Source organism: Micrasema longulum, unplaced genomic scaffold (genome assembly GCF_059751315.1).
Source record: "Micrasema longulum isolate JH-2025_06_02 unplaced genomic scaffold, ASM5975131v1 h1tg000517l, whole genome shotgun sequence".
NCBI classification, from domain to species: domain Eukaryota; kingdom Metazoa; phylum Arthropoda; class Insecta; order Trichoptera; family Brachycentridae; genus Micrasema; species Micrasema longulum.
The window spans coordinates 42210-67562 of NW_028277714.1; the positions used below are offsets into that span (position 1 = coordinate 42210).

Consider the following 25353-nt stretch of genomic DNA (forward strand, 5'->3'; position numbering starts at 1 on the left):
GATGTCTGTACAACATTTTAAAATTGGAATATCAGACATCAGAAAAACCAATAACGATGGATCATACTTTTAGAGGTTAATGCCATTTTTATAATAAGTCCATTTCTTTCAAACTGCAGAATTTCTCAACAAAAACGTACATAGCAAATGGACCCACCGAGTTAAATCGTTTTCTTTGGCTGTTTAATCAGAATTTTATTTAACAAACATCCAAATTCGCTGACCCTGTTCAGAAATTTAATCAAACCTTCGTTAATTGGAGTATTTTTTAATGAACCCTGCTTTTACGGACTTTTACGTATAATTTCAATTACGTGTATAATTTATTCTTGAATCAATTTCCTTTCTCAATAAGAGTTGTTTTCAAACAACTTGAACATTGAAAACTACTCGCAAACTAAGTACTGGCCCTATTTACTTGCGCCTTTTGAAGAATTGATTCGGTGAATCTTTTCTGGCAGCACTATTTTTTTGGGTTCACTGCGAGCAAACTTTAAACTCTTTCGAAATTCTATCATCCGAGGGAGCTGTTTTACAAAACAGAAAAGGTATTTTTCATAATATTTTTTGTAAATGTGTTTAAATGCGATACTTGTTTATTTCTGATTTTTTTATGTATTATGTAAATACAAAATATATTTATATGGTTACAAAAATTTTTCATTTATCTTCGTACTAATTTTTCTTCAATAAGTTACTCATCGCAACCACAGCTGTTTTAAAACAAACAACGCTAAATAACTTCTAAATTATTTGTAAAAAATATTAGGAAAATTTATAAAATAATACCAGTACACATACATAATCAAAAGTTAGGTAAGTATTTTTTAAGTTAAAAGATAATAATAATTTGAATGAGAAAGGGTTAATATAAATTTACAGTCGATGAAGAAGTTCAGTGCTATGGGAAATTGGATATAAAAATGTTTTCTTACGCGCGGTAGAAATTGACGTATTGTATGGCTAAATTTCTCAAAAATGTATAAAAATTAACTAATTTGAACTACGTCACAAATTAAGTCTTAAGAATCAACCGACGATAAGAGAGTTGTGATAGATTGTTAGATAGTTTCCGGGAATCCAACTCACCAATCAGCAGAACTCACCGACGAGTACTTGTGACGTCACAGTAATTTAAAAATTACAAAGCTTTAAATAAATCATAGCGCTGATAATACGATACATAAAAATATTTTTTTTAAATCACTGAACTTCTCATTAGATCTTGAAATTACTGCATGCATTGAAAACCAAATTAATTGATTTTCTTACGAATTCGGACCTAATTTGCCGTACATACATATTATTTCAAAACATACACATTTTAAAACACAAAGTTTGACTTATTTACACTGCAATACAAAAATCAACAATAATCTCAAAAATTAGGTGAGAATTTAGAACACTTATCCCCACATTTATACAGATAAATAACTTAAATTTAAGGATATAAAATATTTTTACAATGCCTAATTTTAATTTAAATTGAATGACTTTGGTCGTGGTTAAACCACATTATGAATAGTATAAAACTGCAACATGTTTCCGGATTTTAAAAGAACACAAAAAATATTATTATTAAATTTCACACGGTGAATCAAAATATAATTAAAAATTACAACAAGGATTTTCATATCAAATTCAGACAGATTATACATTTTTACTTCTTATACAAACCCGCAGGGAACGAAATCATACATGTTATATTAAAATTGGTTTATAAAAATTCATTTAAAAACATCATTGACAATCTAGGTATTCAAAATATTGTACGCTTATCTTTTAAAATAAATATTTGCCTAGTTGTAATTACGCAGATGTTGAAATTTTGAGGCCATTTTAAACTAGTCACGTCGCAAATCTGTGTTTAAAAATGGGAATTCGGTTGTAGAACAGTGTTTGATCTACGGACTTCGGATGCGGGAGTCTGCGAGACTACCACGGAACCTCAACCCAATTCAGATTGCATTTTACGTTTCTTACCATAGATTGATGGATTTTCTGGTTTTATTTTAAGACCAAATTCATAATCAACAGTATACTGGAACCTCTTTACACAGGGGATACGTTCCACATAGCACCGTGTAAAAAATAATAAAAAAGAACAATTCTGTAAGGGTATTTCTGTATAAATTAATTCAGGATTTAAAAAAAATTTAATTGTTGATCATTCATTGTATTTTCATTTTTTTCATAAATACAACATGACATCAAAATTAAAATTTAAAAAAAAAGTTTGTTCAATTTCATTCTAATATATTATAAGCAAAGAGCGATGCGGGGCATTCCAGTAAAAAGTAGTATAATTATTATATTACTATTACGCATTGATAAATTAATGTTTAAAAATTTTTGGACCTTGTTATTTGGAATCCGTGTAAAACGAGGTTCCAGCGTATTCATTAAAATATAAGTATTTCTCTCTAATTGACGGTGGTTTTGTAGTTCCTCCGCTACAAAGTTCTAGGACTAAAATACGTACACGTGGTGAGCAGATCGAGACATCTATTAAATGCACTTGGATAGTTAGGAGATTTTTGTTTAGCTGTCGCCGTGCGGAGTGACGGCGGGTGCCGGGTAGAGCCTGCGAGGGCCGACAGTCGGACGGGAGGGCAGTATTCAACTGTTCGCCGACTGGTTCTGGCTGGACGCGGGGTCCGGTTGCTTGGTGGGTTGAGTGGCACCGGCTCCCGAAGAGCCGGGCTGCGGATCCTCGGGGTCTAAATAATTCAGAAATAAAACATATTTAGAAAATGAAAAATATTTCTCACGTCGTTTCAGACTTCATTGCAACATCGAACATCGGCAGTTCGATCTGATACATGAGAAAAGGCGCAAATGACACACGGCACAATAATCCAGAAAAAACTCAATGCACCTCAGAACGGCTTGATAATCTAGTGTGTACATGTTGGACCCTGACATAAAGAAGTCATGTCAGGTTCTATGCGATGGTGAGCAAGTGAAGGGGTGATCGAAGCGAGGTGATCTACATATCCGTTTGACAAAATTTGACACGAAGGCTCTACTTTTTAAGATAATTGAACATGAAAAAAAAAAGCATACGGGGATAAAGGGTGGATGCCAGTAAAATACGGGAAAAAAAGACACATTTCAATATGAATAAAATAATAAAACAACTTTGTTTTTAACCACTATTTTTTTTTTACAAATTACAACAGGGATGGAGAATACCTTAAATAAGGGAATATGGAAGTCTAGGCATTTACAGGGTTTATGACCTGTCATTGGCTGGTTTAAGTGTCCACTTTACACACTGTGTAACATTCACCATTTTGCCTATGTTTAACCATCCATATTTCATCAATTCTTCCATTTGTTGATTTTAGTGAAGTTAAAGAGCTGAAACCTTTATTGTTGTGAAGAGATTCATCTGACTGAATTATTTCACATACTAGGCAACGCCTGAAAACAATTTTTCAATTTTTAAACTTCTTCTTGGACCAGTTGGTTTCATTACAATATTTGAGTTTGTCCAAATGTTCATAATTTTTTTCCACTGGCCGGTTTCAAAGCGAACAAGCTTCTTTCTCAAGGTTTACGTTTACATTAGTTATGCTCGTAATAAAATGCAAATTCAATATAATATAATTAGAATATGAGTATCGGGGTAGTTCAAACTTATTTATTATTATTGCATCACTGCGTTTTTAATTTATAATGTATAGTAAATAAATAAATTTAATTATATCCATTGCTTTAACTTTTTCCCATATATACACATACATATTAAATACACAAGTAAATATTCAACTCTTCACATTCCTTAACGAGTTTAGTGAGGTCCTATCAGGAAATGCACAGTTGTAAGGGTGTATGATGTTGAATATATTTTTTTTTTGTGCGCTATTTACAAAGATATGATTTTTAAAAGTTACATTTATCAAATACCGCGCCAAATGACTGTAATCAGTGTGTCACTTTTCAGTAGTGACGTCATGAAACGGTTGACGTTCTTACTTTCACTGACCGCGGTAAGTTGTATTTCTCCAGCCAATAACAAAACTGACAAGAATCTATGGAATATTGCTTTGATTACTTCATTTAGTTGATCATAATTTGCTCATTTCTATGTTATGGTTGTTTTTATGAACGTTTCGATTTAGAAAAACCTAGAAAGTTGACATAATCTCTGGTTGAAATGTCAACAAAGTATTATTTGCCGGATTTCAGGTCGTAGATCGTAATCGAATTATTCGCCGCCAAATCACCAATCACAAATTATACTCTTTATTTTCTATGGTCAAATCATTCTTTACAAGGTGCGGGGGCTTTAAAGCGGAAACCGGAAATACTACACGTAGATATAAGGAGTGACGTCATTAGTTACGATTTAAAAATTAATACTATTTTTAACATTTTTTCTTTATTTTTGCGTGCGTTTTTGAGATATTTCATCCTACTCCAAAATTTTTAAATATTCACGTGTACACGAAAACATTAAAAAAAATTGATTCCGGGTCGGGCTGGAATTCCTCATTGTAAGTTTTTTTTTTTAATGTTAAGGCAACCCTTACAAGTATGATTTGTTCCATATTGAGAATAATATTATTTTATATAAAAAATTTACATAATTTAGAACAATAAATTTAGATAAGTGTAAAACCACTTTTGGGGATAATATTGACAGGATATGGGATGAATTTAGTGGAAGGGGAAGGTTTAGTTTCCAATACCAAGGATATGCATTCCGAATGGGGCATCCAAATAACGCGTGGTCTATGCGTTCCTCGTCAAGCCACCACTCACACCGAGGACTGTCCACAATCTTGATTTTAAACAAATGTTTATTTGCAGTACAGTGGCCAATCCTCAGTCTGATAATATTGGAGACGATTCTTTTTGACAATTTATAGGTATGATACCAGGGAGAGGTCGGATGGAATTTTGAATAACTTTATATCGAGTTCCCTTGTTTGAACTTAAATTTTGCCAAAACTGATTCCAACCGACAAAACTTTCTTTTTGATTTGACTCAGTTGATCACAATTTTGAATGTTGAAACTCAAGGGGGGTGGTGAATATGTTTCCCTGCATAAAAATCATTTCAGGATTTAAATAAAAAGAAATTGTTTTCCCTTTATTGTACCTTAATTTTATTAAAAATATATAACATAATAACCAATTGAACGTAGTTATACAGAAAGCAGCCAGCCATAGAAAAGTGAAACTGAGACGATAGCCATTTTGTGAAAAGAGTGAATCATAAAATCTACACAATAGTTTGAATGTTTTTGACTTTAACAAACGATAAACAATGAATACACAAGTTTTTTTATATATTACAAACAAGAATCTTATTGTGTATTTGACCAGTTTAAAAGATTTTTGAAGTACCATAAGATTTTTCTAGTTTTGTGGGTGTTTTCTGCAAATTGAGAAATGCCATTTTTGTGATCGACACCTTTTTCCGGAGGCGATTCATACAGTTTTTTTTGTATGAAAGCGGTCTGGCTGTTTTTAGCGGAACATAGAATCAACCTTACTGCACCCGATAACATCAATATCTAATTTTTCCAAAATTGTGGATTGGCTACTTTCTGCATAACTACGTTAAATTGTAAATTGTTGTCATGTTATATTTTTTATGCAGGAAAACATATTCACCATTGCTCTTTTTTAATATACCTTTTTACATGGTACTGTGTGGAACATATCCTCAATGTAAAAAGAGGTTTCAGTGTAGTTCAAAAACAAAACTCTTTCATTTACTAGGGTTGAAAAATTATTAATATTCGTAGATGTGTCACGGCACCCGGGTCAAGCCAGGTTTTTAAAGAATTTCAGCATGCGTAAAAAGGGATTACCCATTACTGGAAAGGAAGGAGTTGTTTTTAAATGTGGAGCATCGCCGCGAAGGGGCGGGTACCTGAGGTGGCCAGCTGCTGCAGCCTCTCCGGCAGGCCGGCAGTGGTGACCCCGGCGTGCGGCGTGTGCAGAATGTCCGGCATGGCGTTACGTCGCCCGGTGCGCCCCGTCACCAGGAACTCGGTGGGTAGCGCAGGTTCCTTGTTCTGCATCACTGCCATCATCTTCAGGGCTAGAAGGCACACTTATTTCTTAATCTCAATCACTACTTACAACACCGTACTTAAAATATTAAAGGTGTTAAATCCTAGCTCGCATCGTTCCGAGCTGAATAGGATATTTTCACGTATTAATTTTTTTAAAATTAGTTAAAAAATGTGATAATTACTTTTTTCATGCAACGTCAGATAAATTTTCTACAAAAGTGTAAAGTATGCGTATTTTTAATTATCTAAAAACCAGACGTTTGGCCCTATGGGACAGTAAATGTTACACTATGTTACGGCGCTAACTCCTATGTAATGTTTGCTGTGAGCACTTTCAGCGAGCATGACGCAAACTTTGAGCCGTTTTGTATGTACTCATTATAAACCCGAAAATTATGATTGAAAACTTTTTTTTATACATCGATAGTTATGTCATTAGAATGAGGAACTTCAGCCCTACGGGAAATTGGATACAAAAAATGTTTTCTTACGCGGGGTAAAAATTAGAGCATTTAATTGTACCGCAAAGTTTCTTGAAAATGTACAGAAAAAAGAATAAAAAATATTTTGATAAAAACGCACTACTTTAAATGACGTCACTGGTTCATGTGAATCAACCTATGATCTGAGAGCTATGGAAGATTTCCGGTCTGCTTGTCGCTTCTGGACCAATAGGAAGAACTGAATGAGAATAAGCGGAAATGAACCTCTGACGTCACACGCGGAGTTATTTCAGAAAAACAAAACTTTAAAAAATCGTAGCGCCGATAATACGATATGTAAAAATTAAAAAAAAAATTTTTTGACTTAGTTTAACAGTCTATTAACAAACAAAAAAATTGAAAAAAACCACTGAACTTCCTCATTGCAAAAAACTGCTCTAAATATTGAGTATATTTAAACGTTATTCCAGATTCGTGAAAATACCCTATTATTAGGAAAGGCTGACATAAAACATGTTATTTGTCCCTTGTCCGGATGAGATGTAGAGTTTTATGTAGACATTCTTGTGCATTACAGATAAAACCAGAACCCGGATGAGTGTTTTTGATTCAATGACTACTCGCAGGCAAAAATCATGAAAATCAAACAGTGTACTGGCATATCATCGGTATACCGATAAAACCCTCTGACAAAATTTGAGGAAACAAGTTAAAAATGTAGATATATGTAATTTTTCCGGCTTTATCTGACAAAATCTTCCTAATCCTCGGAGGTTTAGTTTCAAAGTTAGCATGTATAAAAACTAATAATGAAACGGATAGTGGTTTGATCGGATACCAAATACCGGATATCCGGCCCATTGTCTAAAGAAATAATAAAAACACCCCGGTACTCGAATTTCTCGCATAGTTAAAATCAAAAGTTCATCAAACAGAAAGCGGCAAAAATATTTTCACGTTATTTTTAATGGTCACTTATCGATTGATGAGTTGCTTATTTATATGGTTAATAAGATTAGCAATGAAATAATTCGTCGTTGCGCCTGCAAAATCCGTCAAACGTTTTTTTTGCAAATTTCGGTTTTTTCCGCCCTGCCATGTAACAAGAAGAGACGGATCGGCCTATGAAACCCTTTTTTTGATTTTAAAGCTAGTTTAGAAAAATGCAAAATAAGCTATGTGTTTTCACTTGAAAAATGGCTTTCAAAATACACTATGAAGACTCCGTTCACATATCGCATTTTTAACTAAAGGGGAAAACTTACTATTGCGCCCGTTAATGGCACATAACGGAGTTTGCACCTACTCTTCCCTCAGAACGCTCTTTTTGCCAGTCTTGTGACTCGCAACACATACAATAAAACATATTTAAGCTATTAAGAATAGTGTAATTAATTAGTTTTTACTTTAACAGCTCGGTAAGTAATATAACAGTTTTTTTTTTCGTTCAACTATCTCATATTAAAGACATTACAATAACCTTTTAGAACTTTTAAAAATGTATTTTATAATGTTTACCTAAGAATACTTGTGTTTTTATAGTATGATGTGCATTTATACATGAATAAATAACTTTTGCAGATATATTATGTGGTAATAATAACTTTAACTTTTGGCTTAAACCATGGATAGGTGCATATAAAATTGCGGATTTTATTTTTTATCATATAATTAGAAAATAATAATTGGCTGTTAGGTACAATATTTACCTTAAAAAACTGTGGAAGTTACGTTTATTGTTTGTAAATTTTGTTAAGCTATCGAATACAATTTTTCGTCTAGCTCAAACATTTTTTAAACATCAACTGAAATATTATGTACATACCAATCATTAAATGATTTTTAATAGTATTCTTAATTATTTTACATTTTCCTTGATTTTGTTTTAAATAATGTGCCTGATCATAAACTTATAAGTATTTTAATACTTTTTTGTATTTGGGGCATTTATAATTGACAATTATGTATCTATTAGTTTGAAGCTTATAAATGAACTAATAGTTTGTTGTTTTGGTTACAATAGGTAACATACCTGTCTGCACCTAAATTTAGATCCTCTAGAGCTCAGCGATTAGTGAACACGGTTCTGAACGATCATCATCATGCTGAACTCCAAGAAAATCAAGCAAACAGCATTAGTCACACCACAACTGTTGATACACAACAATCACTTATCGATATACCAATCCCCCTTAGCATTTATACTACCAATTTTACTGATTTCCATGATGTTGAAAATACGAATCCGAACGTGTCACATAATTAACACAATAATTAAATAGTTTTGGAGAAAAACTCGGAGAATTCATCTCCGATTGTACTCTCGTCTATGAATAATGATGTCGATGGTACAAAACTTATTCTCAACCCTGAAAAGGGACTGTTTAAAAGCTTCAAATTCAGATGAGAAAAGTAGTGCAGATAAACTGGGAACATGTAATTAAAGGTTTATATTGAACAACGAAACGGAACAGTTTGAATGCGCTGATTCTAACTGCAACTCCGACGATGATCTGTTGACTAAATGAACCAAACACAGAGGATAAGCGAAAAGTGAATAAAATATTAAGAGTCCTGGGAAAAAAATTAAACGGTATTAAAACAGTTAGTGGGCATACAATTTTCGTCAAAAGAGCGCAAAGAAAAATAAGAGAAACATCGTGCAATTATCATGGTTTGAATATAATATCTAATAGATATTTTCTATGCGGGTTAGTTACTGAGCAAGCTCGCCAAAATGTGTTCAAATATTTCTGGAGCTTGTCAACCTTGAGAAGCTAAAAAACCCATATTTTTGGGCTCGTGAATATCAGAAAAATAATCAAGAGGCGACAACAATCAAATGATATCAGTGCTTTGAAACGCCAAATTGGAGTCGGCTGCTTCTTACCCACGTTCAATGGTAAAAAAGTAAGAGTATGCGGAGATTTTTTTAACACTACTCTGAACATCACGAAAGATACATTTACCCAATAATATCATCTAAACAGATAGACAACGGTCTTTAGACTCAAACAGCTATAATACGAAATAGTCCCAGCACTTTTTAATCCGAGTCTGTGAAACAGTGGTTAGATCCACAGACTAAAGATATAATACTGAAAGTTAGATCTTTCAATTGCCTAAAGTTTTGAGCCATTATTGCCACTCAACTAGTTCGAGAACATAAATGGAGGATAAATTTAAATCGTAATCAGAAATGCATACAGTTTATACGTTCTGGTGTGCAGAGAAAGGCAAAACTCCCCTCCAAATCTTTTCGTGGTTTAAATATCAATATTTAAACCACGCAAAGATCAATGCGACATATTATGTGTATCCTACAAGAAAGAAGAATTAAGAAACGAAGGATATCAACTTCACTCAAGTAAGATAAATGAGGCAAGAGATGCAAAGAAGCTGGCTATTGCATCTTGCACTGACCATCATTTAGTTGCAACAATGGATCTTTAGAGCACACAGCTTTGTCCAAAACGTTTAGTTTCTGCTCAATATTATTACCTTACATAATTTTACAATGTATGAAAATAATACGAAATATGTTTTTCCGTACGTTTGGCGTGAAGGTAATAGAGGTGTTACAGCGAATGAGTTTATTTATTGCATCATAGACTTTATAGAAGGAGAAATTCATAAGGGATTTACAACAATCACTTATAGGACGGCTGCGCTCACCAAAACAAAAATAAAGTCCTCTGCAGTTCTCTGGCAGACGCAGTGCGTTGGTGCAACTTATTTTAGAAAAAGGGCACACGATGATTGAGGTAGATAGCGTCCATTCGACCTTAGAAAAACAGTGTACTCCTCTTCATATTACGTTGACCGCATAAAAGCCAGACCATCCAAACCGTACATTATTAAGCATAAAGATTATAACTTTTCATGGCTTACGACACACTCTCCACTAATTACAGTACAATTCGACCAGGCAAAAAAGTTGGAGATCCTACTGTAACACAGATTAGAGGGTTGCTGTACAACTACGAGGAAATTATTGATAACTGAACACTACTGCCCCAAAAAAGGAGGCAAGATTTATATGCAATACCGCTACCATTGTACACAGGGCCGAAAAAAATTGACAAGTCTATGTTTGAACAATTACAATCTTTAAAATTATATAGGTATGCATCGAGACTATCTATCACTTCTTTAACGATAATCTCAAATACTGATTTTTTAAATTATGGGTACTATCTTTGTATTTCAAAGATCTCAACAGTTTTAAGAAAAATTATGATTTTACTAGTAGGAAGTCGTAATTATTGTTTATTAAAATACTGCATTGAGAGGTTAATTTATTTTATCAAAATTTTAACATCATTATTACGGTATTAATTATTACGGATGTATAAGAATAATGTTTGATTTGTAGTTTCTATTTTGTTTTTTACTTTCAACATGTTCATGATTTTTTTTTTGTGGCTGCTTTTTTTTTTGGGTAATTAGTTACTTGAACATCATGTATAAAACATTTTGTTTGATTATTTATCTATCTATCTTATTCTGCAAATCTTTATTTCTCTTTTACTCTAGAACAATTTAGTTAGGTATATCATCTTCTGGCTGGTGAAGATAAAGGTTTGTTCAAAACAGACTATTGGCTTGGTTAAATATGTCTTACGCATAAGTTCAAAATATAATTTAACAATAAAAAACCAATCATTACCCATTTGTAAAACCCGCTATGTCGAAAATACGCGTTCATTAAAATCCGCTATGTGCTGCCTCTACTACAAAACGGATTTTAAGACTCAAATTAAACCAGCTATGTGCCTTTCAGCCACAAAAATGTTCACTAAGGCTTCAATATTAAAATATCATTTTATAAAACATCATTATGCTAAATCCGACGTAAGGCTCTAATTTTTTGTTTATTTGCTTTTTAAAAAATGCGAGACACCGTTGAGTAAATCAGTTTTTTCCTTCTCCTGAAAAGTTGTGTTTTTTTACATAGCGGATTTTGCAGGCGCAGCGACGAATTATAATAGTTTTGGGTAGTTTCGCCCCTTTCGATTTATTTATTCAGGCAAACATATTTAAAAAACAATAAAAAAAATTGATAAACATGATCTAGCTAGTTAAATAATTTTTCTAGGGTATACTGAACACGGTAATGTAAAAAGAAAATGTTTTAAATAATGATGGTTACTTCCTTTTTTTCAAAGCACGATCGATATCAATAAATTAATTAAGTGGCGTTGATTTTAAGAAATATTCCATCCGCTGGAGGATGTTACTCGGTCCACCGACAGGCACTAACACATTAGCACGGGCTTATTTAACATTTAAATGCTCTGTACATGTTTTTAATTATAATTGATATCAAAAGTTGATATTTTCGCACACCTTGATATTAATTCCCAAAAAATATATATATTATATACAACAGTGCTACAAATCATTTCCAGCATAGTACATCAATCGTTTCAAACATGCTTTTTATATTCAAATACATTTAATACTTCTGATCGCATGGCTATTATGTAAATATATTATATTTCTAGGTTACATACAAACTACTTCATGCTGACGTTAATTTTACTAAAAATAAACAATAATTAGTAATTCTAAATTATAATGATAAACATTTATTTTATAAGCTAGATTTGAGCAAACATTGTATCTAAATCTAAATTTATTATAATTATTATTCTACGGTAAAAAAAGCATTAGCGCTGAAAAGATAAACGGGCGACGGTTTCGGTATCCAAAAGTTCAAAAAAGTATCTATTCTGCGCTGTCCCTTGACCATTTGCTTGCTAAGCAATGAATTAATTTTCTTTCATGTTCAGTAGGCTCCTGGAAATTTGTTCACTGACAATTGTTCGCCAGACATTTGTTCCCTGACTTTTCTTTGTAATTACCATTCGATTAAATGGGTGCTCTCTTATGCAGGTTTTTCACCAAAAACGAACAAATCATCACTAGTCTGTTGTGGCGCATGACGATGCAGTCCCGATCCAACGATTTTTAAGCCTGCGCCAGAGTTATGGAGGGGGGTTATGGCGGGTCACAACATATCACAACAATGTGTTTCTAGAAATGTCTTCTTAACGCATTGAGCCACACTTCGAAGCTAAGCAAACGAGGTGAATGATCAATAAAAATAATAGAAGAGCCCTCAACACACCACTCCGCAACATGACACCATAATGCAAACATGTCTTGACTCGCCATCACAACAGATCAGACCTCAACACAACACACGAGAACAGTGTAGTCCTACCTTAAGGGCAGGCAGAGAGGATAGAATGCCATATCTCACATATCTTCTCATGCACGCGCGCCGATTATTCCGACTTTTGACATGTCCATCTTCAAGTATTTGTTGGATTTGGTAATGCAATGTCTTTCTCGGTCTTCCTTGATTTCTGCATCCGTCAACATTCGTACTGTAAATCTTTTTAGCCGTTCTTTCGCTGTCCATTCGCTCTACATGTCCAAACCAAGGCAGAGCTCCTTTCTTGATTTTGACGATAATACGTAGCCTTAAATAATGTACAGATCTCGACATTTGTGCACCTATCGTGTATAGTTTTACCACACATTCGCATGAGAGATCGCATTTTAACAGCATTCGGCCTGCTTATATCCTTATATTGGCACCAGGACCCCATTATAAACTGCTATTTTTGGCTCTTAAGACAAACATTTATTTTTCAAGGTTGATTTAAGTTCACCTATGTTACCAACGCTAATCATATCCCAATGTACAGAATTGAAGATTCTGTTACGGAATACTTAACCCAGACACATTATTAACATGACAATGAATAAATAATATTACTAAGGATTATGGAAGCGATGTATTGTGTTACTTTAAAAAACCAGCATAAATTAATTAATTTGATATTAGATCCACTACACTTGATTATATTTTTCAAGGACCTTATTATAATTAATGAAGTTTTACATTTATCAAACACAACTTCTGCAACTGTCCCATCGTCAAGACACTTATCTACTGACAAATTATACGCTTTACTTATTAATTATATAGGCGGAGAAAGAAACTAAAATTACTCGTAACGGGAAATATTCGAGGGAAGGGAATTTCATTTAAAAGAAGACAATTTTTTACCGTAATTTGTATATTGTGCGAATAGAGTTAATGAGGCAATTTACTTGTTAAATATGGCTTCTGAACAGAATATAAATGTTTTTTTTCTGTACAAAGACAATTATTACGACTTACATTTGGGAAGATGATTGTCAATAATTTGTTTTCATACTGTCTTCGGCATATTATAATGGAGCGGGGAGGAAACGCGATCTGACTTTTCTTCATACAAACATATTTCCTTCCTGGATTATGCATATAGAGCAGTGTTTTTTTTTTCCACACAACAGATATTTATTATCGACGTGTCCCTACCGTTTGATTTTTGGATAAATTGTTTATTTTATTTATTTATACTTTTACATTGTTTGTATTCTTTTTTTATACAGAATAATGTTCCCTCACTGGGGTGTCCCGTGCCGAGGGAAATATTTTACGAAATGTGAAACATGCCTAAGTTAGCTATTTAACAAAGTTAACATAATAATAACAATAAAAAGAAACGTAATTAATCCAATTAACCTAATTATAATTAGCATAATAAACAATAAAAAACAAAAATATTCATAAAAAACATAACCAATTAAAAAAAATTCATAAACAGTGCATACATTTTACCTATTTGGCTTGATCCACTCATCGATCCGTGCGCAACCCAGCTCCACTATCCATTTCTTAATAGCAATTTTATATTTTGAGAACTTACTAATTGTCCTTATGGATAATGGAAGTAGATTGTACACTTTAACCGAGTAGTAGGTCAATACTCTTTGACCGAAGGTTGTATTTATTTTTTTATTTTTTTGCAGCATTTGAGAGCTAGAACCATCCAAAAATCCTTAAAAGCGCCCAGTTTTATCTACCGTCTTCGGACGTGCGGTTTACAAATATAATAACTCATTTTGAACAGAAAAAAATAATTATTACTGAATTAACTACCTGGTAAAGGAAGAAGTAAAAAAAAAAAAATGAATTTTTTTTTTCAGACGTTGCCTAGTAGGTGATTTGGTTCAGCCGGATGAATCTCACCCGCATAATAAAGGTTTCAGCTCCTTTACTTCACAAAAGTCGACAGATGGAAGAGTTGAGGAAATGTGGATGTTTATAATGGGTAGAATGGTGAATGTTAGTGTGTAAAGTGGCCACTCAAACCAGCCAATTACAGGTCATATGCCCTGTAAATGCCTAGACTTCCATATTCCCTTCTTAATAATGTTTTCCCTCTCTGTTGCAATAAATTTAAAATTTAACAGAAAATTTTATTCCGATACTCTCTCGAAAACAAAATCAGACAATGGGACAATGGGACAATGAAACCTTGATTTTGTCGATTTTAGTTGGGCATAATCAGTCCGACGTGCAGTTGTATTTTTCGCACAGTATCGGGGAGACATCTGCGAGAGAGTGACAGAAAAACTATGCTCAAATATGTATTCATTAAATTTATCTGACGCAGCATATTCTCTTAAGACTATTATTGAAATATAAATAGATAGATGATGTGTGGTATTCATACTTGAAATTGCAAATTACAGATTTGAACAATGTAAGTCAATATTTTTATCATATAATAATGTAATTGGACACTGTTGATATGACATTACAATCCATGTCCGGGATTCAACCATGTGCAAATGTCAACTTGACGAGGATGATATAAACCACATGTTTTATTTTAGTACACGTCAATATTTAGGCAGTGCGGTTACCAAGTCGCTCGACCGAGGTATGAAGAGTAAATTCGGAATGGAATCAGCAAGTACTGCCTTCGACAAGATGAGATCATTCTTTTGTAACAATATCAATTTGAAACTACGCCGAAGAATGATCCAGTGGAATGTACGGTCGGTTCTTTTATAAACGTGGACTTCAAAAGTGAAAACCATGAATCGGTTAGAAGCATTTGAAATGTGGTTGCATCGCAGAATGCTTCGCATATCATGGACCGAGATGGTGATGGTGAAGAGCCAATACCGATGGAGAACTCCGGTTGAATGTGAAAATTCGGAACATTGCGTGGAGAGAAATACCGTCAAAAAAAACCGGTAGAAGGCAAACATCCTGGCCGCGCAATATAAGAGATTGGACTGGGATGTGTTTGAAATACTGGGCGGCTAAAGTTATTTTTTAAATCTCCTGGCAGTCATAATTATTATGACAATTCACCAATACCTAGACTACACCGGCTAGGTAAAGAGTATGGTGAAGTTGATGTATTTCGTCTGTTTTTATATAATAAGTATAGGTTAAGTATTCAAAAGGTTAAAAATTAATCTGTATAAAATTTCTTGATATTGTTCTTTATTTACTTTTTTTTTTCATGTATCTCTATAATAATGCATATACTTATGTGTATATACATGTACATATATGTTTGTGAGTGTGTGTATGTTTTTATGTGTAAATATATTAAATATCTTTCTATATACCCATATACCTATGTTGGTACATTTCCTTATTATTGTATCTTTTAGTTTTTCTAATGTTATCTTTTATTTTAACTAAATGTACATACTTATGTTTCACTGCTGCACTTGAATGTATTTCTAATAAATAAATAAATATTACGTTTAAAAGAACCGTTCTGTGATCGTGTGTGGATGAGGAAATGATGATGATAATTGGCAGAGTTTTAAAAATGCAAAATACCAAATCATTTTTATTTATCTGTTTGTACTTTAAATCAAATTAATTTCGTGTCCAAGAAAAAAACTTTAAAATAATTTCAGGAAGTAATAAATTACCTCATTGTATTTTAAAATTGAATGAGAGCTACTAGGAACTCTGCGGTTTATTAGAAAATACATTTCGCAAAGAGCAATAAAAGTGTGAGCAAATAAAAACATACCCATGTGATAGCCGTTATATTTGTGGTCCAATACAGAAAGAGAACAATGCAGCGAGACACTTGATCACCTATTGTTGATTCTAGGAAATGACGCCAAACTGGAATGCATTCTGATAACAATCCAATAAAAATGCAAAATAGAAGTAGATAAAAGTCAACTGTGCAACGAGGAAATGTGTCCAAGAAAACTTTGTCAGCTGAATAAAGTGCAGAATTACCGAGAATCGCTGACGTTAACTAGAAAATCGGGTCGAATCAATTGAAAAATAAGGATATTGAATAATAAAAACATTTTATTATTGCGAAATGCTAATTTTGGAAATTTTAGATCAAGGCCGCTACGATGATGAAGTTCAGTGCTCAGTGTTTTCTTACACGCGGTAAAACTTAAGAGCATTTAATTGTATAATCAACATAGACTAGACTACATAGAATAGACTATTTCCTAGTAACGAATTGTACATAGAGAGCGGACTCCTTAATTTTAAAAAGTTATATTTATTACAATGCTTAAAATATGTACACAAAAATAGGGAATTGTTTGGCAATAATTTAAATAGGACTAGTAGCAGATCAGAAAGTGTACTGTCGGTTGCAGGATGCAGAACTAAGTTCGCACAGAGACACTCTTTCCATGTTGGTCCAAGATCTTTTAATCTCCTACCCAAGGAAATACAAAATATAGAATCCCTTCCAAAGTTTAAAGCGGCTTTGAGGACTTGGATCAGCATGGAAAATACAGATATACACCTATTGTGAAAGAGTCGTACAACAGCATATTCTAAACTTTGATGTCTTAATTACATTGTTTATGTCATTTTCCTGTTATTTCTGTATGATTTTTAATGGCATTGTCATATTTGTGTTTGTATACCAAAAAATTCACCAAAATCAATAAAAAAGGAATGGCCCACGCTCAGACGTTTAAGTCTTTGTGGGCATTTTTTCCAAATTTAAGGCTATGTTTATTTTTAGAATATGTATTTTTTCTCTTTTTCTCTTCTAATGTTTAATAAATATAATGTATAAAATATGTAATTTAATACATGCATAATATGTAACAGTATGGAAAAATAAACAAAAAAAAAAAAATCATCATAATAATAAAAACACGCATATGATTTTATTTCACTTATTTATAATTTTTACCAGTGACTGGGTTTCGTCGTAATAGACATCGTCACAGATGAAAAAACAATATACGTAATTTTATAATTATAATGCAGTTCTATTTTGACATTAAAGAATTTTCATGACAATTTTCTCTGAAAAATAATTTCCAAAAATTTAGTCTGATTACTTATAGGGATAGAGATTCCGAATTCGAGAATTGTATGTTTTTTGAGAACACGACTATTTGACTTTTCGAAGAAGATAATTGAAGGCAATTAGAAGTAAACCAGGTATTGAGAGAAGTCAAGGCTGACGCAAGTTTATTTATAGCAGTTTTCATATCTTTATATAAAATATACAAGACCATACGTATACTGCAAGATTTTGCATTTTTCTGAGACTGTTGAATCAAGATCGAAAGTATAGATATTATACAGCAGTGGACTAAGTAAAGATCCTTGTGGAAGACTTCCAGATTTTTCCAGTAATTTTTTTTAAAACCCCATCTACAACAATAGTTCTTTCTTTTGCTATATTTAGAATCACCGGAATAATCTTAAAAGGGATGTCTAACGTGCATAGTTTGTCTTTGAGAACATTAAGATTCACATTATCGCAAGCTCCACATATATCGATAAAAGCTGCAGCGGTGCATTCGTTTTGGGAAAACGCTATTCGAATATCTGTTGCGAAAATAGAGAGATTATCGTTGGTCGATTTGTTTTTTGAAAACTAAATAGCGAAGCAGACAGTAAGGAATCGCTTTCCACAAACCATCTATTCAATTTTTAACATGTGTTCGAAAAGCTTAAGCTTACATGATGATAATGCTATTGGACGGTATGATTCTCCCTTCCGTAGATCTTTATAAAGTAGACAATGTCATACGGCGATTCTATATTTTTAATTATCTCCTTACGAGTCCACTCCAAAGGAAAACCTCTGATCAGACCCATGCGAGAGAAATGGAATAAACAATTTATACGCATGCGTTTCCAAACGATTACCATCCATAAAAGCGTTTGCCGCTAAAAAGTCAACAAATTGTACTGATACATGGTTTCGGCCAATAGATTTTATTCCCGCATGAGGAAATATTAAAGGAATGCAGGAGTTTGCCAAGTTCGGTGACATTTAATGAAAAATATGAGTTAGAAGAACATTTTTTGGACAAAAACACAGAAAGGTCCGCTGTCTCTCTCTATATGATAATATCTACTGAATCTAAAGATGAAGGCTGGTTTGATGTTGAAGGTAATTGAGAATTAGGGGTTAGGATGTTTGAGGCATTATTTTGAATATCTTTGACAGAATCATTTTTGCATAATTTTCTTACTTTATTTGGTAAAATTGGGGAAGAGGATAATGAAATGTTTGATGAAGATGTGGAGGGGATATCGGGAGGTTCCTTACCTCGCATTTTTAATCTCTTCATATTCCCACAAAATTTAATTATTTGAAGCTATAAAATTGTACAGCAAAGTGAAAAAATCAAAAAAAGTTATTGTTACAATTTACTATGAAACTAAATATTTTAGTAGTATGAAATTTAAAATACTTAAATTAAGATTAAAATAATAAAATAAATATAGATTTGGCTTATCTGGGAAGTACTCCTTTACCAGCAACCATTAAAAAACTAAAAAAAACTTTGGAAACGATCACAAAAACACACAAATATGGCAAAGTTACAGGAGCTAAACACTAAACAAACTGACAATTACAGCTGTCAAACCTCAAGTCCATATCTTTATGGTCTAATTATATTACATAGAGGATGAAGTTACTTTCTGAAGAGGGAATGTGCCAGTGTGAGGCATTCATAAGGCTTACAATCTGCCATTGGTTAGTTTAGGTGATTTATTTATTCATTCGAATGAAATGAATCCAGTAAAATCCTAAGTCACTAGTGCCATCTAGTTTTAAATATTTTCAGAAATAATAATGGCATAATGGCCATTGTGCCACTATTATTTCTTGAGTAAAAAAAATAGGGTGTAAGTAATATTGTGAGGTAATTAATTACTACAACTAGGTAACTACAAAATCTGCTGAAGTAGGTACCTACTTATCAATGAAAAGTCTTTTTCCTTTTATCCGGACAGTTTTTGCAAGTTTTCACGACAGTCGTTTTTTTTCTTTTGGTTTTGAATTAAATGTCAAGGTCACGTCAAAACCCGGTTGGCAGTTAAAGAATGACTGAATTCACATTGAGCATGAGTCGAGTGTCATAATTTTAGAACGCTCAGGGTAAAACGCGGTCTCACTTTTCTTCATTAACACATATTCCCATATTTTCTCCATGGATTATGGCACTAGAGTAGCGATTTTAGCACGATTTTGATTTGAGCACGACAAGGCCTCTTAGCCAGTCACAAAAGGAGATAAAACAAAAAACTAACCCTTATTATGAATATATAAATAGCCCAAAAAAGGCAAAAAAAAATAATATGTGTCCTTATTTACAAAGAAACGTTTGTTCAACCAGCTAATAGCAGGCAAGCCAACGTTCATGCAGGTACAACGTCACTCGGGTCCTCTAGTTCTATACATAAGGCAGCCTCTGTGGTGTAGGGGTTGAGACATTTATCTCACACACGGAAGGTTCCAGGTTCGATTCCCAGTGAGAACACAAAAATTAAATGTGAATTTTCTCAAGCCTGGGTGTTCTGTGCTGTTATTCACCACGGTAATTGGGCTTCCTGGCCTATTGTGGTGCAAAAAAAATGTATAAAGTCAAATGGTCAGCACGTTTGCCTACCATGAGAGAGGGCTCGGGTTAAATTCCTGACACGGTCGACATAAAATATTTATTTATAAAGGTGTTTTACACTGGAATATTTCATAGTCACAAGACTGGCGCCTGAAGTGTAAGACTGATCATCTTCCCTTCATGTAACAAAAATGATCATGAAACGATGCGGTTGGTGTCTTCACAGGGTGCGGAAAGGTAATAATAAAAAAGAAGAATAAAAAAAGTATCATTTAACATTCATTAACATTTTCTTGTATACCCACGAACAGGCCATGCCTTTGTGGGATTTTTTGTTTACTATTTTTACTATTAATATGTATTTCATTGCTATGTAATTATGCTTTATTTTTTTAATACTCTATTTTATCACTTATGTTTATTGTAAAAAAACAAAAAAAAAATATTTTTTTTTTTAGAAAAACAAAAAAACTACTGACAGGTCATAGACCCTATAAATGCCTAGACTTCAATATTCCCTTCTTAAAAACATTATCACTATGTGAGAGAAAAATTCCATACTTGTACTATGAAGATTTGGACACACTCGATTTAAAGTTATTTCCGTCGGACAAATTTTGTTTGAAAACAATTCTACAACACTATGACAACACAAGTTAATCTCGAGTATGGTAATTATAATTGCAAATGAACAGAGTAATAATTAAATTTAGAACAGGAAACAATATGTCAGGCACAATTTCACTCGACAAGTAAAGGCACAATGCTTATGATGACGCCATGTTGAGGAATAACAATTATTTCATACACACAAAGTAATTACTCACACCAACACAATCGTATATCAACCTAACCTCATGAGACTTACTTTTAATATTGTTTTCATTTTTTTTATTTGATTTATTATTTTATATCTTGCCTTAGTAACATTTGTGAGCATCTAGTACTTCTCTTTTGACTCTTGTGTGGCCGTGTAATTTGAGTCTACATAGGATAGGAGACTTGATATGTCTCTCTAATTTATTTAAATGATGTAGTTGTATTTTTTGTAATCTTCAAATGGACATCGGATTTGGAAAGTAAAATTTATCCTTACTATGCGAAGAATAATTATAGGAATTAAAGTGATGCTGATACATCTGATAAATCTGTTTTACCGTATATGAAAGAGCGCGAGATTACAAGACAGAAACACTGATCTGTGGCCGGTGTTTGTGTGAAAGAGACAAGAACATGAGGCGTATTTATGATTTTGAATTAATTTTGCTATAAGAGGCCTAAATTATATGGAATTATTTAACAGTATGTCTCGATGTTTTTCTTTTCAATGTCTGAACTTTAGAATATTTGTCTCTCGTCTTTTGTTTGAGGTAACACGATGTTACATCACCGCGTGCAAAGGAATTTTGTAACACAGCCTTTTAAGAGTTAAAAGCATTAACCATGATATATATTTATTTATTTTGTTCATTAACGCCCAAAAGGCATTTACAAAAAATAAAAATGAAATACATACTAAATAATAAACACAGAATATACAGAAAATATATGTGAAATTAGTTAAAAAGGATATAATAAAAAGTTTTACAAAGTAAAAAAAAAAACAATAATAATAATATGCCGCATTAGCTTGAATAAAACGTGACCTATGATCTAGATTTTGTTTACTTTTGTATATAAATTCCATGAATAAAAAATAAGAAAAAGATCCAGGACAAACATAATGAAAAAAGGAAAAAAATAAATAGTTTAAGCATGTGAAAAGTGGCTAGAAAATTCTATGGCATTTAACCTTTCCCTCACTGTCCTAAAAACATTCACACGTTGCGGTGCTGTTTAGTGCAAAAAAAATGAGATTTTATATCAGAAAAATGTAATGTTCATAGGCAATTAGTTGAATTATTTATAGTTGAAGTCAAAAGTGATAATATTTCAAATCTAATTGCTGAAAACATGAAAAAACCATTAGCTTATGCTCGCAGCTAGGGCAAAAGAACCACCCTCGACGAAAGCCGGATAGCTACTAACTGGCATCTGGGAGAAGTACTAGAAACATTGCTGTTTGCGCGTGTGACGCGTGAAATTGTCTTTCTCGCTCCCGAGTATACCTATATTATTGGGAGTGAGACGTAAAGAGCGTGTGACATAAAGAGTGTGTAATAATTATATTACAGTAGGATCTCATATATTTGATAAAATAAAATAAAATTGAGGAATAATGTTAGACCAGTTATTTTTATATATATTAATAAATAATAAAATTGATTCTCCTAACCTACTTGAAAGACTTCCATTCCGTGTGCCATCTAGACCGACAAGACAAAATCTTCTGTTTTACACAGAAAACGCGTCAGCTAACTATTTATAACAATCTACAATACCTAGAATATGCGACCAGTATAATAACAGATTTACCGAGGCTGATATTTTTTGTGACAATGTATGTAAATTTAGGTCAAAAATCATAGAAATTTTGAGAGAAGCAGATATTTAAATTTATTATTATTTACAAATTTTTTCATTTCCTATTTTTCATTGTATTAAGTGCAAACAATGTTTTTGGTGTGGACATGAGTGTCCTACACAAAGAAATTGACAATATTTGTGTACATACTGTTTGTTTACTCAATAAAATTAAATGATTTTTCTATTCCCAATAGCATTATTGAATAAAAAAAATATTTTATTTAATATGTAAATGTATGACGGAAGAATATTGAAATCATAATGTATAATATTTAAGGAGATATTAAAAAGTTATTAGATGCAATGTGTACTAACTACACATCACCGGGAAGAGAGAGTTAAAGAGGTACAAGTCACAACTCTATCATCGTCATCCCCCTTTCCACACTCAGCGGTGCATAGGGCACTGCATCAGTAAACAAAATGCAGTGTATTTCGATCATCTATTGATCAGTAATTCGCTTCAGGTACCAGCCCAAACATGCAATACTGCAGAGTAAAACCACCCTTTCATCATTTTTTAATATCGATCATCTTAGGAATCGAATCCGGGTTATTACGGCATTTTATACAAATTTATAATAAAAAACTTATAAATTGTAATACCACAAAGTGGAAAATGTTTGTGATATTAAAAATATAACATTATTATTATCGTATTTGCAAAATAGGGTATGAGCAGGTTACAAGACGTAAGCCATTGTTCGAAACAATTAGAGAAACGGAGACAGCAAAAATTAGAATAATGATTCTAAATTTCAATTAGACAAGTCTTACTTCTGTCTTAAATACATTAACATATTACGTATTCCTAACATACTAATTTATTTCTAAACACTCTTAGGCCCGTTGTTTGATGTTATAGTTAAAAATCGAAAGTGTTAGTACTAAATCTTTTTTGTATAAAAAAAAAGGGAAACACTTTCAAAACTTACTTTTACTAATGGTCAAACGACATAATCGAGGTATTTATGTAAATTTGTATCAACCCTTGCAATCCCAGCTTATTTTGTGTATATTATGGTATTTAATAGGGATGTATTGATATTATTTATTGTTTCAGCATTTACTTTGTGGAAAAAACATTTTGACTTTATTTAAAATGAAACACTTAGTAATTTTTACCACATAAGAGTTTAATATATATTATAACACAACTAGTTTCAGGTATTCTGAATTACCCATCATCAGGTGTAAATATAAACTGATTATATTTACTATTATTTATCACATTACTGTTTATATTTGCACCTGATGAAGGGTAATTCAGAATACCTGAAACTAGTTGTGTTGTAATATATTAAACTCTTATCTGGTAAAAATTACAAAGTGTTTCATTTAAATAAATTCAGAGAAGTATTGAAGCTTCGTAACAAGTAATATTCTGCGTGGTCTTTTGATCTGTGGTTCTGCCTATATTTCCACATCTCTACGATTTTTGGAAGTTCATAGTATAAATAACTGTTAAAACATAATACAGTAAAACTCCAATACCGGGTGTTATCCGGATAATTCGATTAACCATTAAATTAAGGCAATGTTTTGCAATGTTCTGCATGACCAAACCATCTCCCCTTTCTCAATCTTATCAATTATCTTGAATCTAGATTCCATCATTCATAATCCAGTCATATATAGATTTCCCCCACATTCGTCTAAGAGATCTATTATATTTATTTCGATATTTCGACCGTGTTCACTCTGCTTTCATCCTTCATCTGCCAGTTCCACGTTTCACTTCCATACATAAGTGGTGGGACTAAAACCCCGTTGTGCACTGCAAGTTTAGCTTTGCTAGCGCCTAGGGCAGATTTTTTTTTTTTTTTTACTGTGCTTTGTTCATTTTGTTGCCCACACTCTCCTTTCAACATCTTTTTCTACTCTTCCATCTCTTGAAAACATGCCTCCCAGATACACAAACACTTCTACTTGTTTAGGACATTCGTTGTTTACATTTATTAGGCAAATCACTTCCCCTTTTAAATACCATCACTTTTAACTTACTTTTGTTCATCACCAATTCACTCTCTAAGCATACATTATACATTCTAAAGACTATTTGCTGCAAATCCTCCAGGCTGCTTGCTAAAATAACTGCATCATCAACGTACAACAAACAGTTTACTGCAAAATTATCAATTGTTGTTCCAATACGCATGCATGCTATCCCTTTTATACAATTGTATATGTGTAGATAAACAAAAATGTCGAAATTACACATACTTGTTTCACGCCTTTAAACCACGATGTGGATCACCCATTAACTCTCACACACGCTGAACTCTCCTCATAGAGAGATGATACTCACTGTACAATCATTTATACACAATCCCAGACAAATACACACAAACACACCTCTACACTTACTAACATACAAATACACATAAACACACCCTTTTATTGTACCAATTTTTTTTATTTTTTTTGAGTTTGTCAAAATTTTTGTAGACAAGGACTGGATTCAACTCCCTGGGGAGCTGTTTATATTAACATATTACAACAGAGATGAAGAACATTTAAGTGAAGGTAATATGGAAGTCTAGGCACTTACAGGGCTTATGCTCTGTGATAGGCTGGTTTAAGTAGGCACTTTACACACTGTAACATTCACCATTCTGCCCATATTTGAACATCTATATTCCTTCAATTCTTTCGTCTGTTGACGTTTGTGA

At 32.7% G+C, this 25353-nt stretch overlaps 1 protein-coding gene across 2 annotated transcripts in view; it reads right to left on the reverse strand.

The window, feature by feature from the left end:
* Positions 1-656: 656 nt before the first annotated feature.
* LOC148280885 (uncharacterized) overlaps positions 657-25353 on the reverse strand; it is a 30077-nt gene continuing 5380 nt past the window's right edge. For both annotated transcript variants that reach the window (XM_088227632.1, XM_088227631.1), the window contains exons 2-3: positions 5891-6061; positions 657-2720 (exon numbers count right to left, since the gene is read on the reverse strand). In XM_088227632.1, coding sequence (XP_088083758.1) covers positions 2620-2720; positions 5891-6053 — 264 coding nt within the window. In that variant the 5' untranslated portion in view covers positions 6054-6061 and the 3' untranslated portion in view covers positions 657-2619. The remainder of the gene's footprint in view (positions 2721-5890; positions 6062-25353) is intronic.